The 16,307-nt window shown below is 43.1% G+C and overlaps 1 protein-coding gene across 25 annotated transcripts in view; it reads right to left on the minus strand.

The window, feature by feature from the left end:
* Nucleotides 1-16,307, minus strand: part of CACNA1C (calcium voltage-gated channel subunit alpha1 C) — a 463,884-nt gene that overhangs the window by 99,701 nt on the left and 347,876 nt on the right. For all 25 annotated transcript variants that reach the window (XM_019288718.3, XM_019288713.3, XM_019288699.3 and 22 more), the window contains 5 exons: nt 10,859-10,885; nt 8,756-8,916; nt 7,726-7,951; nt 1,634-1,841; nt 690-810 (listed from right to left, as the gene is read on the minus strand). In XM_019288718.3, the coding sequence (XP_019144263.1) occupies nt 690-810; nt 1,634-1,841; nt 7,726-7,951; nt 8,756-8,916; nt 10,859-10,885 (743 nt within the window). The remainder of the gene's footprint in view (nt 1-689; nt 811-1,633; nt 1,842-7,725; nt 7,952-8,755; nt 8,917-10,858; nt 10,886-16,307) is intronic.

Raw genomic sequence — 16,307 nt, forward strand, 5'->3', positions numbered from 1 at the left:
TGTGCCTCCTGGGGTATGTACAGTGCCCTCACTTCACCTTGAAGCCAGAGAGAACTGAAGTTACTCAAGACCAGCACAGGCTGGAAGATAACAGAGCACACAATTTTCTATCTGAAGAGCACACAGATTGCAGGGACTGAAATGGAGCAGGGGTCCTGTTGGTTTATACATGAATTAATATATGATCTCACATGAATCAATTATGTCAAACATACGTTACTCCTATTACAGCATTTGTATATAGCATATTGCGGATTATACATTATTTTTATTCCACATAAGGCTTGGATGGAAGCACATGGAATATACTACTAAAAACGCAATCAAAGTAAAAGATATGCAGTAGGTACTGTAGGAACACACAGAGATTAGTTTGTAGAGAAGGCAGGAAAGAAAAACCTATGAGAGAATTAAAGGGAATGAAGAATAAAAACATTAAACACATAAAGATACTAAATAAAAGCTAGCATGTGGAAGTGGCACGTAGCTGGCTCTTACGACTGTTTATATGCCTTAGCACCAGCTAAAATTAAACAAATTATTTAACTTTTGGCAGTGCAAAGCCAAAATTCAGACCTAGGGAAAAGGCAAACACATGAGGTAAGAAATTCACTATTTTCTGACACAACAAAGTAAATAGTGGTTTTAATTCATCCCCTCTTGCAGAAAAGAGTAGCATCAAAGGATACAGTTTCCACAGATGAAGAGGATGATGAAGTAAATACAGACCAACATTCCTGGAAAAGAGGGGCCGCCATAAGCCATGATCCCATCATACATCACCGAATTCCAGTCCTCCCCAGTCAGGATCTAAATGACACATTCCCACCAATAAGGGATACAGTGTTAGACCACACAGAGAATTTGAAAACCCCATTAACACAAAGATATCCACTGTCCTAGAGAACACCCCCTCCCCCAGGATGGAGCTGATGGAGACTCTGGCTGTGTCCATCTAGAACATTAAAAAAAACACCAAACCCAAACAACAAACCACAGAACAAAGAAAATGCAAAGAAGGTCTGTGCTCAAAGTGTGAAAAACCCCAAACAGTGTCTCCTTGAAGATGATAGCTGAAGGCAAATGGCTCTCCCAGACAACTCTGTTCGAGTCTCCCCACTTGCTGCAAGCATTTCCCTCCCACGAGCCTGTGGTTTCAGACAGGCTGCACAGCCTCTAGCACTGCCCTCAGCACTGCCCTCCAGGCCGTTTCCCTTCTCCTCACATGTCAGTGAAATCCTGATCCTGATGCTCTTGGTGGATCACTCCCAAAACTGCAGAGGGCTTAAAGGCTGCGGGATTACTTCTGCGGGGCTGTGAGCAGATATTTGTTCCCCAGCGCGGGGAGGACAGCAGCAGGGCTGGGCTTTGGCACGCTGTGCTGCCCTGGGACATGGCAGTGGCTGTTCTCTTGCCCTGCCCTGCAATGACCCAGTGGCCTTGCAGCACAGAGGGGTTTTATCCTCGTTTCCCACTTTGAGAGGGAATGCCGTGTGCTGGCAGCACAACCAGGCACCCTGCTCCTGCAGCTGTTAGGGTCATGTGCTGTCCTGGGGACTGTCAGGCTGCAGGACCTATCTTGCCCCATGGAAACACAACGTGCTGGCCCCACAGGGACCACTCGTGCCCTTACCTGAAACACAGTCAGGAGGGACTGAGGGAAGTTGTCAAATGTACTCCTCCTGGTCTGCATCTCATCAAAGTTAAACTTGCCCCCAAAGAGCTGCATCCCCAGGAGGGAGAAGATGATGATGAAGAGGAAGAGAAGCAGCAACAGGGAGGCAATGGAGCGGACTGAATTCAGGAGTGAAGCCACAAGATTACTCAGGGAGTTCCAGTATCTGGGAGAGAAAATAGAAGCAGTTAAAATTCCTTCAGTTTGAGACAGGTGCTCATGGACTGCACAGGATATTGGTTCAGGCTGCCTTCTGTGTAAAGCAGGCATTTCCAAACACCCTGTTAAGCCGTGAATCATTGATGTGCTTCCCTAAGATAACGAGACCTACTGCAGCTAATGAGTAATTTTACTACCACACGTGTACGTGCACAATTCCTTCCACCCCCCACTCCACACACACACACAGAAGATTATTACAGCCCTCTCCATCTAAGGCTCTGCTCATCTTATATCAATATACCGTGATTAGTTCTTGCTGCTTCAGTGAGTTACATTCTAACCAACCTCATTACAACACTCACAGATGTTATGGCAGCCAGAATACCTCACTCCAGAGAATGGCCTGTAATAACTAACAAGAACAGATGGAGAAACTGTTTGGATGCGAATACAAACTTGCCCAAAATTTGGTGTGTGTGTGTGTATGTGCTTGGGCTCACTCACAGAGAGGTTGCTGAGCTCTCTGGGATTGAGAGGAAAGATACCAATGCTCCTTTTACAAGGAGCCTAAAACAAGCTCCAGATCTACATTCATTTGGAAGAGCACAACATCACTGGGTTTTTTGGTTATCAAACCTTCTATACTTCCTCAAACAGGCTGCAGAACATTTTCAAATGGCTTCATTCAAGAGAGAGGCTGGTTAAGACCTGTTCTCCCAGTGCAGTCAGGCTTGTGCCCAGTTCTGACTCATGTATGATGCAGGGAAAGGATCTTCTTGCCCTTGTGATTCCACTTTAGGGTTCAAAGAGTTGCTGCAGCATGTTTGCTGCAGCACATAAGTTTGCACTCTTTGCCAGCCTGCAGAGTAGTCATGAGCTGGAAAGAGGCTTTAGAAAAAATTTCTAAAGAATTCACCACATCACCCATGATGCAGCTTCCGCTTTGGTCTCGCATCTGCTCAATCACTCCTATCTACTGCTTAGCTGGTCACGAGCTCTTCTCTTTTGTGCTCTGAGGCTGCCACAGCTTTCAGATTGGGCTGAAGATTAGCTGACATCTTCCAGTCGTCTCATTTTGATGCACATTATTAGCAAGCCTCAACAGCTTTCAGCAAGCCAGCAATGTTTGCCTGTGTTCTTCCTTCTACCTGGCCTGCCACCATGCTTTGAGAATCCACCCAGGACAATGTCCTCCAGTCCCTTCTCCTAAAGCCCATAACTTTGAACTTTCTTTACTCAGAGGATTCTGCATTTCTAACCACGTTGTCCTTGAAGACAGAGGTTCCATGTAAAAAGGATGGCAGACTGGTGCTCTGGCTCTTTTGTGGAAGCCTGATCCTTCAACTCATAATTTTTTTCTGAAGGTAGTATATTCATTAGAGACAAAGGTTCTTAAAATCACAGTTAAATTAATATTTTTCAAGTATCAGTCCAAAAAGAATACTTTTCTTGTCCCATGGAAGGCAGGACTGCCTGAGCAGCCCAATCACTGCAGGAAGGTTAGCAATCTGATCGGCAGAGGGACATGGCCATGTCCTCTCAAGGTCAGCAGCGGGTTCATCTCCAAGGACGGAGCTTCAAAGAGAGCTGTGATGTTTTCCCTCCAGCCCAGCTTCAGCACTTCAGAGAAAACTAGAATGCTTTAAAGTTTAACTGCAATTAAAGAGATGAGCAATGAAAAACTACAGAGCAAAGGTAAGGGCATGGAAGCTGTGGGCTCAGTGCCACCGAATATCCACACGGAATGTGCAATGTAACAGCTCCCTGTGTTTGCGTTTATGCTTACAGCTCACATACTTTCACACTTTGGAAAGAAGGGGAAGTGACACAGGAGAAGGGAAAAATTCATTCTGATGAAAGTCAAATGAATTCAGCATCCTTAAAGCAGTTGTTGATGGGCTCCAGAATATCTCCAAGTCCTCCAATGTCAGCCAGGACACACATTTTCTAGGTCTTTCTCGCAGTACCCTTAAGAAGCAGTAAAGTTGAGCAGTCTGAACAGTCCCAGTGACTCAATTTAAGTTTAAATGCCTTACTATCTCAGCTCACAACTCTGCATTCTTCTATCAGCTCTGCATTCCTTACCAATGGCTCAATACCTGGGATTCAGATTCCTATATAAGTATCAAGCTTCAAGCAATTAACTGAGATGGCCCGGTGATAAGATTAGTGCTGTTTTATCTGTGTACTGGTGCTAGCTAGAAAGACAGCACCATTACAAAAGTAAACAAACCTATCAAGGGAAAAAAAAAAAAAAAGAGAAAAAGGAAAAAGGAGAGGATAAGAAATGCTTGACTGATTAGGATGTGAAAATAACAACAGTGTTATCTCAGGGTTCTAGAAGCCTGACCTGAGGTTACCATCTGTCACATTCGGTGGTTGCAGAACTAACATGAACTCCCCCAAAGGGAGATCTGGGATTACTCCGTAAAACACGAGGTTTTTAACCCAGCAATGGTTGAAGCCCAAAGAAGAAGGGTCTCACTACTTCACCCTCTCTGATTAGCCCCTTACTACAAAGGAAAAAACAGCACTGGATGCTGGATGGAATAGGAGGTTTTGGACCAGGCAGCTTTTAATGGGAAGTATGAGAGAAAGCAGTGCTGCTGCCTCAGACTTTTGGGGAAATGAATGTGCCTCTTAACAGCTCCCACTGCAGATTCCAGGCCCTTGAGGGTGCCAGTGAACACGAGGCACTGCAAAACTCCAGGTGAGCAGGATGTGGATGTGATCCCTGCTTCAAAGTGGAGGAGTGATGCAGAGAAGCCAAATGGTTTGCTCAACATCTCACACAATAATCAATTGTAGAACTGGACTAGAACTTAATGTGTTCTACTCTCTTCCCTCTCCTCTCTCTCCATTGCCTTCCACCATGTCTTTATGATCACATCACTGGCGACCATAGATGCAGGGCTTAAAACAGCAGCCACAGCTGGCAGACTCACTCTTGGAGAGCTTCCCACCCTGTTTATCCAATATAAAACCACTTTGACAGTGATTTTTGACAGAGGGTACAAAAACCAGGGCACCCCTACAGTTAACAGCGACTTACCTAGTGGCATGATTAGGTATAAAACATCAAATTTCTGTATGCTGTTGCAAATGAAATGATTTATATTTTGCATATAAAGGACTATAGTACCTATAAAGCAGGAAAGGATTATTTATAATGAGAAAATAATTTGTCTTCTCATAGCAAAGTGAGATGTTCTGCACAGCATTTTAAAAATTAGGGAGAATAAAACAAACAGATTATATTGTCTGCTTGTCTAATGTATTTATAATCTTGGAAGAAATGTTTGCTCTTGACATTCTAAACAGTGTTTCTAAAATGATGCATTGTTCATCTGATGGTGTCTTTATTTGTTTCTATTCTACTGTGGAGCTACATTTGTGCTTCTCGTAGAATTGTATCATCTTGGACCCAGAATTTGCTTGTGCATGGTGTCTACCATGGAAAACCCATACAAATATATAAAGAATAGTCTACCCACTGATATATTCTCACCAGAGTAATTTTCCAGCTTTGTGCCTTTTAAATGTTCTAGATTATCATAATTCTCACCTCCACTGTATGTCCCCATGCCCATGATGTATATGATGCCCATGAATGTATGTTTGATATAAAACACGACACTGTCATTCCTCCTACCCCTCCCAGTGTTCCAGTGTTGTATCTTTCTGTACTATCATTGCACTCAGGTGGGATATTCCACCAGTGCTGATCATGTCATTAATAAATCCTCATTGTATTTAGTGAATAATAGAAAAAAATTGTAATTTACTAGAGAAGGTAAAAGTTTTGCTTTAATGCCAAAACATTCTGTCCTGCAGTAAGGCATGAGTGGGCCTAAAATACTGCTTTGGAGGCTCTTTTTAGGGCCTTCCACATGAGGGTGAACTTCACCAATAGAGGGAAGAATTATGAAGAAAATTATGAATAATTACAAAACATATAAATTCGAAACTACTGCAGCCTACTTGTCAATATTTTAGGAACAGGAAAGAAAGAAAAATCTGATTAATACATTATGCATCATGAGTTCTTCCTTAGCTCTGTGCTTTACACACAGACCCATGCACAAATTGCAGGAGATATATTCCAGGTAACACTTTTTTCCATGAAATTTTGTACTTTAATTGTTCTGCAGAAAGAAGGCAAGTATAACAAGTCCTACTGCTGATTGGTTCCATCCTCACATCTTTGCCAGAAGCTTTAGCAATATTTGAGTACTCCACCAGCTCATGCTTTCCAAAGCATTAATGATATTCTCTCAGTGTTTGCCTTTCTGTTAGAGAATTCTCTTAGCTAGCTTATATATTTTGTGCAGGAGTGGAGACATGTCTTGAAAAAAGAATGACCTCTCCAGGATGCTATGTCAAAGCTCATGCTTTTACAGCTATTGGTTTGTTGCCCCGGGTGTATCTGATTACCCAGTGCCTGAAACAGCTACTGCTTTCCTCAGAAACCAGGCCTGGGAGTCGGTAATGGGTACACTTCAGACCCAAAGATCCAGGAAAAACAGTCCCCAGACCAGAGAGCCCCACTCTTTCTGAAAGAGCAAAGATGCCTTTCTCGCTGGAAACTCTTGTTTCCCCTCTCTCGAAGGCAACGTTCCCCTCTGGAATGTTTTCCCCTCTTCTATGGTCACACATCTAAACTGACCACTTTTTCCTCCTTTTGAAATAGTTCTAGGCTTGCTTTGGCCTCTCTCTCTGAGACTGTGAACTGATTTTCTGCCTCTGCCATCTGACCCTGAAATCCATCCATCCTGCCAGAGATCTGAGCCTCGGAAGCTTTAAGGGCAAATCTTGTATGATGCACATGTCCAAGCCTGTTGTTTTTTCCTGCCTCTCAGCTCAGCCATCTTGACTATCTTCCAGTTTTGGACTTGTTTTTCTTATGTGCTGTGTTTTCTATCTCAAATTTGTCAGCAATTTCCTCTGGTGGGATGTGGGGGGGTGTTACAGGGATTCTAGGGACATTTTGGAAGCTGAGTATGCAGAAGAAGCACTCTTTCACCACCCCAGTCAAGCTTCTTATAAAGTGCTGACTGGTACCCACATGGGAAAAGACAGACCTGGTGCTGCTTGGATAGTACTTGGATAGACTTGTTTCAAGAGCTCTGGGTAAGTTTGGAGCTGATCTCTCCTACAAACTCCCCTCAAGCTGAAAAAGACCTATCACACCAAGCTGGTGTTTTGGTTGTGCCTGGCTCAGCAAGCAGTGACTGTTTAATAGATATCACTGTGCCTTTATGCAGAGGGAGAGGGAAAAGAACAAAAAGGAAGAAGAGGAGATACTGGAAGCTGGAAAAAGTCTGGTTTCTTCATAAAGCTGCTGCTTCATGCTGGACTCCCTGGAAGGGGAATAGCTGGCAATATCCTTTGCCTATAGCTGCTGGTGTTGGCACAATCTCCCACTTGGGTCACTGTTGAGTCTACTAGAGCTGGCATGGGCTCCTCACTCAAATGTTCTTTTGGCTCAAAGCAGTCTTTCAGGCTCCTCTCTGTCACCAAAAAGCATCAGAGAAGGTCACAAGGCTATCTGCTGTTTTGGTTTTCTCTGTCTTTTGCAGCGGACTGTAAGAGCCTGAGCTCAGTTCACACGGTTCCAGATTTCAATTTAGCACTTTACACAGTATCAGGTGTCTCCAGCTGCCTATGCCAGACTCCTCAGCACTCACATCAGGGTTAGATATCCAGTCTGTACAGCCCTCCCCACCCTGCTACAGACTTCAGAAGATGAGGACTGCTAATCTAGCGCTCTCACTGCCTAATTAGTGGCAGAAAAAGTGAAAATAAACAGGCCCGTGAGTGACCTGTACCTATACATGTTGTGCATTGAGCAGTAGCCCTCCTCCAGTCCCAAAGAAGCAATAAAGTACCTTGTGATTTTAAATATTCTCAGGAGTCTGACACATCTCAAAACCGAAATGCCCAGCGGTGACATGATCTTTGTCTCCACCAGGATCGTTTCCAGGATGCCTCCGCACACAATGAAACAGTCAAAGCGGTTGAAGAGGGACACAAAATAGGCCTGGAGACCGAGGCTGTACATCTTCAGCAGCATCTCTGCCGTGAAAAGAGCTAGCAGCACCTTATTGGCAGTGTCTCATGAAAAACAAAAAGAAACAGATTAAGGAAACTTAGTCAAAAGATCATCACAACTAATCCTTGGCCCTTGCTTCTAAGAAAGCACTTTAAGGATCAGTCTTAAAAGTGAACTTCATGTAAGCTTGGGTCAAAGAATGAACTTGGAAAGCGTGGGCATCTCATTCACAGAAATGTTTTAGCAAGATGGTTACAGCAGTTCCTGTGTACTGCACATACAGCTGCAATGTATTACACAACCTCCAGTGGCAGGGACACGCCTTCCTGTGCACAACCTGCCTTCACACCCATCATCTGCAGAGGAGGGTGGGAATAGAGGAGCTGCTGTGCTACCTACTGTTGCTTAATTAAGCCTTTTCAGCTGCTCTCACCTCCAGAGAGAATTCAGAATTCTGTTCTGCAGACAGAAAAACTTCACAAATCACTCTTCATCACCTCCCTAATAATCAGAATTTATAATAAATGCCATTTCAGGGGAAACCTTGGACAATGTGGGGCTCCCAGTAGCTATCCATAAATTGGGAATCCAGTTGCTGCAAATATAAATTAAGCATAAACACCTGATTTAACTTCCACCCAATGGAATACTGCTTTGACTGGAAACGAGGTATTTACATTTTTCCTGTAACTTCTCCCACAGCAGGCAGATAAGTTTATTGTATTATTTAAGATCCTCCACAGACACAGGACTGTTTGGAGCTGTGCACACTCCTTTCACATTGTGTGGTTTAACGCATCAGCTCTTCTCTCAGCTCCCTTTTTTGACACCGACCGTAATAAACAGAACCAGCAGCTTCTGCTCACCTTGGACCTCCGTGAGCCAGTCTGGCTGGTTGTAGTGCTCAGAGGCAATGGTGAGGGTGTTGAGAAACACGAGGAAGATCACCAGCCAATAGAAGACATTGGACTTGACAGCAGCACGGCACTTCCTTCTGCAGAATCGATTCCATCGGCGCCAGTAGCGACTTGAAAAATTGAAGAAGGAAAAGTTCTTTTCAGATAGGGATCTTTAGGTGATTGCAGCTCTCTGTCAAGGGAGACTCTAGTCTTGATTTATTGCTCAAGAATGGTAGAGAGTAACTCAAGTTCACCCTGAGAAATACTCTCTCATCAGTGTCAACAGTTGTGAACATCCCTCGTTTTAGCTATAGGAATAAAGTTAGTCCTAAACCAATTTGCAAGGTCTTCAAGCACTATCTTAGTCTGATTAAGACATCCTCTGCAGATACCCTGAGAGGTTTTTTAGCTCAGTTGCCACAAAAATAAATATTCTCCTTGTATTTGATGCTTGTGGCCTGCAATGGGACCTTGCCCAGCCTCAGGATAGTCAATAGAAAGATACTCTGTCACATGGAGCTGAAGGATTAAGTCTTTGGACAGGTGAAGTCAAATAAAATCCAAAGAATAGTTCCAGCAACATTTTCAGCAACATTCAGGAGTAAGCCCAATACAAGGGCTAGTTCTGAAAGAAATCCTGAGGCCTGGGGGCTTCAGCATCTCACCTTCATGCCTGGAACTAAGGGTACCATTTGCTAATCAAGAGACTTTTTAAAGTTTGCCTTCCATGAACACATCCCCTTGTGTCACTGATTTCTCAGGATAATTACTAACTACAGAAGATATTTAAAGCTAATTACACACCTCCTACTCTTCAGAATTTAACTTGCATAGCAACCCGTTTCCAGGCAACACTTGCCACTGTATAATAAATCTAATAGTTTTATATAGGTACTACATACATATGTGTGTGTGTCTGAAGGGCCACACACATGCACAATGTTTCAGGAGAAAGAACTTTTCTTGGCTACTCTTGTCCTGTGTATAATTTCCAGGGGCAAACCACAGCCATGCTTGAGGATCAGGGTTCACATCTGTAGGCACTAAAGCCAGACGATGTAAACACAACGTGGACGAGAATTTGGCAACAGCATTTCAATGGGTGGTCAAATTTACAGTGTTTTACCTATGCAATTTGTAAAGGCACCCGGTCCCTCACAAACAGATACATTGTGTGTTCTGCAGTGGATTTGGGACAAGAAATAATCTTCCCAACTTCCAAAGTGGGCACCACACTTAGACATTGATGTTGTCATTAAACTATTTGCAATCTCACACGCTTTTGCGTGTACTCGTGCACAAATGTGCATGCACGTGACAGTGTATGTAAAGATTGTGCTTATATCTACAACCTTTACGTGGGGATGTCACATATGTGCATCCCTAAATTGACATTGCTCCTTAGGTAACTGGAAGCACACACTTACCTGCTCCAGTTTTTCTGAAAATTCATTTAGTTTTTCTATAAAACTGACTTTGGATTCAGGATTATGGAGGCAGCTGAGCTCCTACCAAAGGGGTAGAAGTGAACCTTAACAGCCAAGATCCATGAGTTCAGTCAGCCTCCCCAGTGAAATCCCACAAATGGCCACCTTGGGACTGCTTCACTTTTCCAAAACCTCTAAGTCAACAGAGAACCAAACGCCACCAGAGAAGCTCCCCACGTTCCAGGGTGAACAGGAGAGTTTCACAAATAAGATGGAAACTTCATCCGTTGAAATATTTACAATCGAGCAAAGCAGAGCAGTGCAACAGAGAGCCTTGAGCTGACAGGGTTGATGTTGATGGATGTAGTATAATTATGGGGTTGAAGTGGCTTTTTATTTCTGATTTTATGTTTTATGGTTTGATATACATAGGTAGCATAGATAGGTACTTCAGAGGTCAATAGTCCCTGTGCCTTATTTCAGTATGGAACTAAGAAAAACAATCTTGATTTATGACAAAAATCTGACGTATTTAGCAGGATCTCCTAGAATCACCACTGCATCCCAGAGATGCTGGTGTAAACCACTTCAGAAAAGAACAAAAAGAGTAAAAAGGAGAAAAACAAGAGTCAGTTTTACTTACCTAAATTTTGATTTTGAGATCCGATGCCTGAAAGAGAAGAATTGTCATTAGAGTCTCGGAAGCTGTCCCATACCTCCCATCTTTCATGAAAATATCAATAGAAAGAAACAAAGTTAAGCTCAATGCTTTTTTAAATCCATGCTGGTTTCCCCTTGGATCTGTTGTAAGACAATGTAGGCACTGGGCATGGCTATAATTCCCCAATACCCAAATCTTGTGTTTTGGTGGGACTCATGAAGCAGAAGTCATGCCATGGTGGGATTCTATCACCCACAGATATCAGTGAACTGGAATTTCTCCTGGGTGAAAGGCTGGCCTAATGCTAGGGGCACTCTACAACTGCTGCCAAATGTATTTCTTAAGAATGACTATTTAAAAAAAAATTTAGCTACTTTTATTTTCCTTATATTAAAATATGTATGACTTTATACAGACAGAATTGTTGCTTTCACATGTCACCTGTCACTCCAGGATACATAAGCACATTATGAAACAATAATGGTGAAAATACTGCTTTTTTTTTTTCAGCAGCTGAAGCAAGACCAGTGCATGGCAAATATTTTCAAACTTAGATACTAACACTTATTTGTCTTGGTTATCTGTGTAAACTGGTTTGCACTCAAATGGGTCTGTACAATAACAGATTCTGTTGCTATCAATGAAATTTTGAGAATTAAGCGTCCCATAAGATTTGGCCATATTCCCACTATATATGTGTTTAAATATCTAATTCCAGGCATTTGGATTTATTCACCTAAATAATCTCATTAATCTTTTATGAGAGGTCACAGGCAAAGCTAGAAATAGGCCCCAGCTCTTTAACCACTACCTTGCTCTGCTTGACACACATCCTGTAAGGACTTTGAACACTTTGGCTGCCTTTTGCTAAATCCATAACGGTGCACAGAGGGAAATAAACGTATGTGGATACAATGGCATGAGTCAGAGGTGATTTAGGAAGCTGCAAAATCAACTAGCAATACCATCAGAAATGAGAATCTGGGGAATGACTACGAACGAAGTATTTCTGCTGGGTTGAAGCATTCCTTAAGGTTCCCTCCATGACGGGAAAGTGAGTCATTGTTGACAACAGTCAGCAGAGGTCTTACTGCACTGCCTCAGAATTGGATTCACTGTTAGCAGAGACGGGAGAATGTAATTTTCCAAGCATCTGATACTACTTACTGTAGCAGCCCTAACAATGGTCCTGTCCCTGCTTGAGGACATCAGTTACTGACAAGTAAACAGTGATAGGTCAGGTTCCTTGTGTGGAAGAGATTTTAGTCAGGGGAACTTTTCACCAGCAGATGGGCCGAGCCAAAAAAAGAAAAAAGCCTTTGCACCAAATACCCAAATACATCATTCCTGCTGTGTCACAGGCAGCTTGTCTAGGCCACACACTGGGCAGCAGTGAGGTTACAGACACGTGCAAGACTCTTGAGAAAGAAGAAATAATGCACTGGCAGAGCAGAATGTAAATTATGCTGCAGAGACAAAGCAAGCTCTAACAAGGATGCCAGGTGAAGCACCTACAAAGCACATCCTTCATGGTACAGCTATCCCAACTTCTCACTGAGAATTCTGGCTTGATAAGCACTACCTACGAACTGTAATGGATCGGATTTACAGGCAACAGGAAAGAAGGCTCAAAGACAGGAAGAGGAAAGATGGAAAAATCACAAGGAAGCAGAAATCTGAGCACTGGAAAGGAGGTGGTGAAATTTGGCAGGGACAGAAGAGGGGAGAGAGAGAGAGAGAGAGAGAGCGAGCCAGAGAGCAAGATGGAAGGGGAAGGACAGGGAGTGTGAAATCCTCTGGTGACCTCTCTGGTTAATGGTTTCCCAGTGAGGCTGCACTGGAATCTTTTATTTATTTAAGCAAAAGAGATGCAGCAGGTGTAGTACTCATCATGCATGTGATAATTATATCTTTGGAGCATTATGAGCAGCAGCCAAGTGCATTCAGTGCTCCCACAGGTTACCTACAGCCTTCATCCCCCTCCCTCCACCTTGCCTTACTGCTGTGGCAGAAGGCTTTATCACATGTGGGTGTGCTATATATATAGAACAGGACAAGGAAGGAGGATTAGATTTATATTTAGAGGTAGAATCAGAGAGTGAAATGGAATTTTGGAAATAAACTGTATAATAAATGTTTCTGAAAACATTATGCACAAATATGAAACAACATTTTTCAAATTACTCTCATGATTAAGTTTTTTTCAGAACTTGGGTTACCAATGTCACATAAAAAATGCTTTTATGGCATCACTGGAAGCTGTCAAATAGCCTGGATTTAGGGCCTTGCTGCAGTGCTTGTGGCACTTAATGGGTTCAGAGTGGACCAGATTCTCTGCTGAGTTTAAACATGGATCTCTTGCATCCCTGGTGTCCTGGGAGGTTTAGGTCTTTGGGAGAAAGAGGGTGCCTCCAACCGTGTCCAACTCTGGAATGTCTTGAGAAACTCTTGTCTAAAATTATGGTATGGGAGCCTAATGAAAACCACTTCAGATCGCTACTGAGTGTTTTTATCATAGGAGCCATGTAACTCAGCTTATCTTTTAGAAAGTCAAACACAAAAATCAGATCTCTACTGTTTGACTAGCTATCTTTGAAATTCTCTAAAACTCCTCCAACCTTACATAGTTACATACAACACACAGATAAGACAGTGAAATTTAAAGGTTCTAATCCACATAAACTCTGGATAATCAGCATAACTCAAATGTAATGAGATATCCCACATTCTGAGACATAAAGTCTCCATTTCCCTGCTCATGGTGGACACTAGAGAAGGCATTTGGGAAGGATGTGACAGTTTTGTGTAATAGGGATTGAGGGCTCTGTGGAATTGTATGCACAACAGACAATTCTGGAAAAATCTTGTAGGTCACCAAGCATGACACAAAGGCCATGTTACAGTTGTGTTCTGGGTGTGGGCATTATCAAACATGGCCATTATCCAACACTCCGGTCACAACTGCTTTTATACTGTGTGATCCCAGCTTAGAGGCAACGATACCTCCGTGAGGACTCACAAAAGCCTTTGGATACCAGCAAAAGCTGTCAGAAAAGCAGCAACACAGAAAAGGACATTATTAAGCTTCTAGGTTATATACAACTTCGGGGAACATCCCAAGAGCTTCACTGGCCGTATCCTACAGATTTTACAACTGTGAGAAGGCAGTCCTGGTGTGACATGGATTCTGTTTTGGTGCCATGTGCTGCATTCTTGCAGTTACTGGTAAGGTGGCACAATTTTCCCTCTGTTCCTGCTGATGACATTTCATTACTTCAAGTCAGGATGGTGGCACCCCTGAGGAGATGGCAGCCACCCTAAGGTGGCATCACATTACTGGGGCAAAACATATCGTGATAGACCTTTTCAGGAGTGTATGCAGCACACCTGATGAACTCCCAGCCTAATAAAGCATTAGGGCCAGGTTCTGCCCTTGCTAAGTTTCTGTGATTCACACTGAAGCAATGGGCCCCCATCCTGCCTGCTACAACACAGCTAACCCTGGGGAGCTGTACAGGAGCATGCCGTGATCCTTTCTCATTTCTGAACATTAATTAAAAGTGTAAAACAGAACAGGTGACTGGACCTGGACAACTTCTGATGTGGACTGAGACAAATTCTGATGCATTCTGATGTGGACTGAGATCCTCCTGCTGAGGCAATCACTGGATTTCAGCAGACTTCACACAGTGATGCCTCTTGTCTCTTTTTTTACATTCTTGCTCTTCTTGCAGAAGCACTGGAGAGCATGCTGACCTGATGGGAGCGATGCTGGTTTTAAGAGGAAGTTGTTGGCCAGCAGCAATAAGAATCTACAGAATATATGTAAGAAAATTGGATCTGTCCAGCATAAAATTGAGTTGGTTTGCTATTCAACAAGCTTTCTTACAGGCTGGGAAAATAGGCCAGCATTTAGGCATTCAGTAAATAATCTTGCTCTCGCTGTGGCAAGTCACAGGAATCTGAAGCAGGAAGATATTTCCTCTTCCATAAGGGCATGCTACTGTCCTTTAGACACACACCTAGAGCTGACTGTGAATATTAAAAACACCTTGCTCATAATAAGTTGGAGAGCAGTATCTGATACTGGCACATAAGGTTTGATCCTGTGAGTTTTCCTGCTGAAGTCAGCAGTGGTTTCAGAGCTTTTGGCAGACTTTTCTTCCCACTGTTGTGCCTTTGGTTCCATCACATCACAAGGAGACCATCTTCTCATAAGGTGAAAATCAGCAGCAACTACAACAAACCTGCAAGAAAACTTTCACCTTTACCACTGGCTCCTATCCTGATTATTGCAAGAACTGCACCGGCATTATTTTCCATGCCAGAAAAGCACCAAGGGAAAAATCACTGACCATTCAGCTGCCAGGGAAAGCTTCCATTGCTCACAGAATTTTCAGGACACACTGTTTTCAGTTGGAAAGCCAGTGCAGGTTGTTCATTTTGGTTTATCCTGTTTTATTGTTGGAACTGTCTTTGGCGGAAAAGCAATTGAATTGTCCCCCATATGGGGGACAATCCTGGCCAAGGCGAAAATGCCAAGTAGGTTATTGTTTCAATGAAAGCAGATAATTTTAAGCTCTCTTTCCCTTTGAGCTCAAGTGCTTCACTTTTCTATTGAGCATTAGTTTCCACAAAGGTCTTTTTTTAGCTAATGCATATGTATAAAAGCGAGCTCTTTTGTGGCACTCCAGATCTGCATGGTCGTATTAGAAAACTAACATTCTGCTTGTATTGGAAGATTATATATGCTGACACCCTGCACAGAACAGATTACTCCTGATTATGAGCAATGGCCTGTCCTCAGGAATCGGAGTCCTGCACAGCAGCAGCCACAGAGGCTCAGGGGAATTACTCTCTGTTGTGAAGCCCTGGGTGTAAGGATACCCTGTAACCAGAACCCCGCTGCTCCTGGTTCTGGGTGTATCCCACTGATGCCTGCTGCACAGGAACGTGCTTCTTTGTACCCTGAGGCAACAGGTTATGAAAGCTGTGACACATCCAAATAAGTTCCACTTCCAAGTGTTCTTGAGGATAAAAGCTGTTGTGCTCCTACTGCAGGGCAGATGTCAGCCCACTACAAGGCAATAGCACGACAGGAATAATATACTGTGGAAGTTGTGGGATGCTTTTCAATGTCCTGTGGAAGCCTGTGAAACCATTTTCAAATTCAGATGCCTGATAAAGTGAATACCCTTAGGAAGCAAACTGTGCTGTGCCACAGCACTCCTGTTGCCAGCAGAATTACACCAGAAATTATTACGAATTAAATTGGGGTTTTTTTGTTTGTTTGTTTTGTTGTAGTTCTAATAAATTTGATTTACACAACAAGTAAAGAGAGATTAGATGTTAGATTCCTCCTGAAACTCCTGCTGTTTTGAAGGCTGGCATCACTCCAGAGAGGACAGTTGATGGAGACAGTTTCTATAGC

The sequence above is a fragment of the Corvus cornix genome, chromosome 1A (assembly GCF_000738735.6).
Source record: "Corvus cornix cornix isolate S_Up_H32 chromosome 1A, ASM73873v5, whole genome shotgun sequence".
NCBI lineage: Eukaryota > Metazoa > Chordata > Aves > Passeriformes > Corvidae > Corvus > Corvus cornix.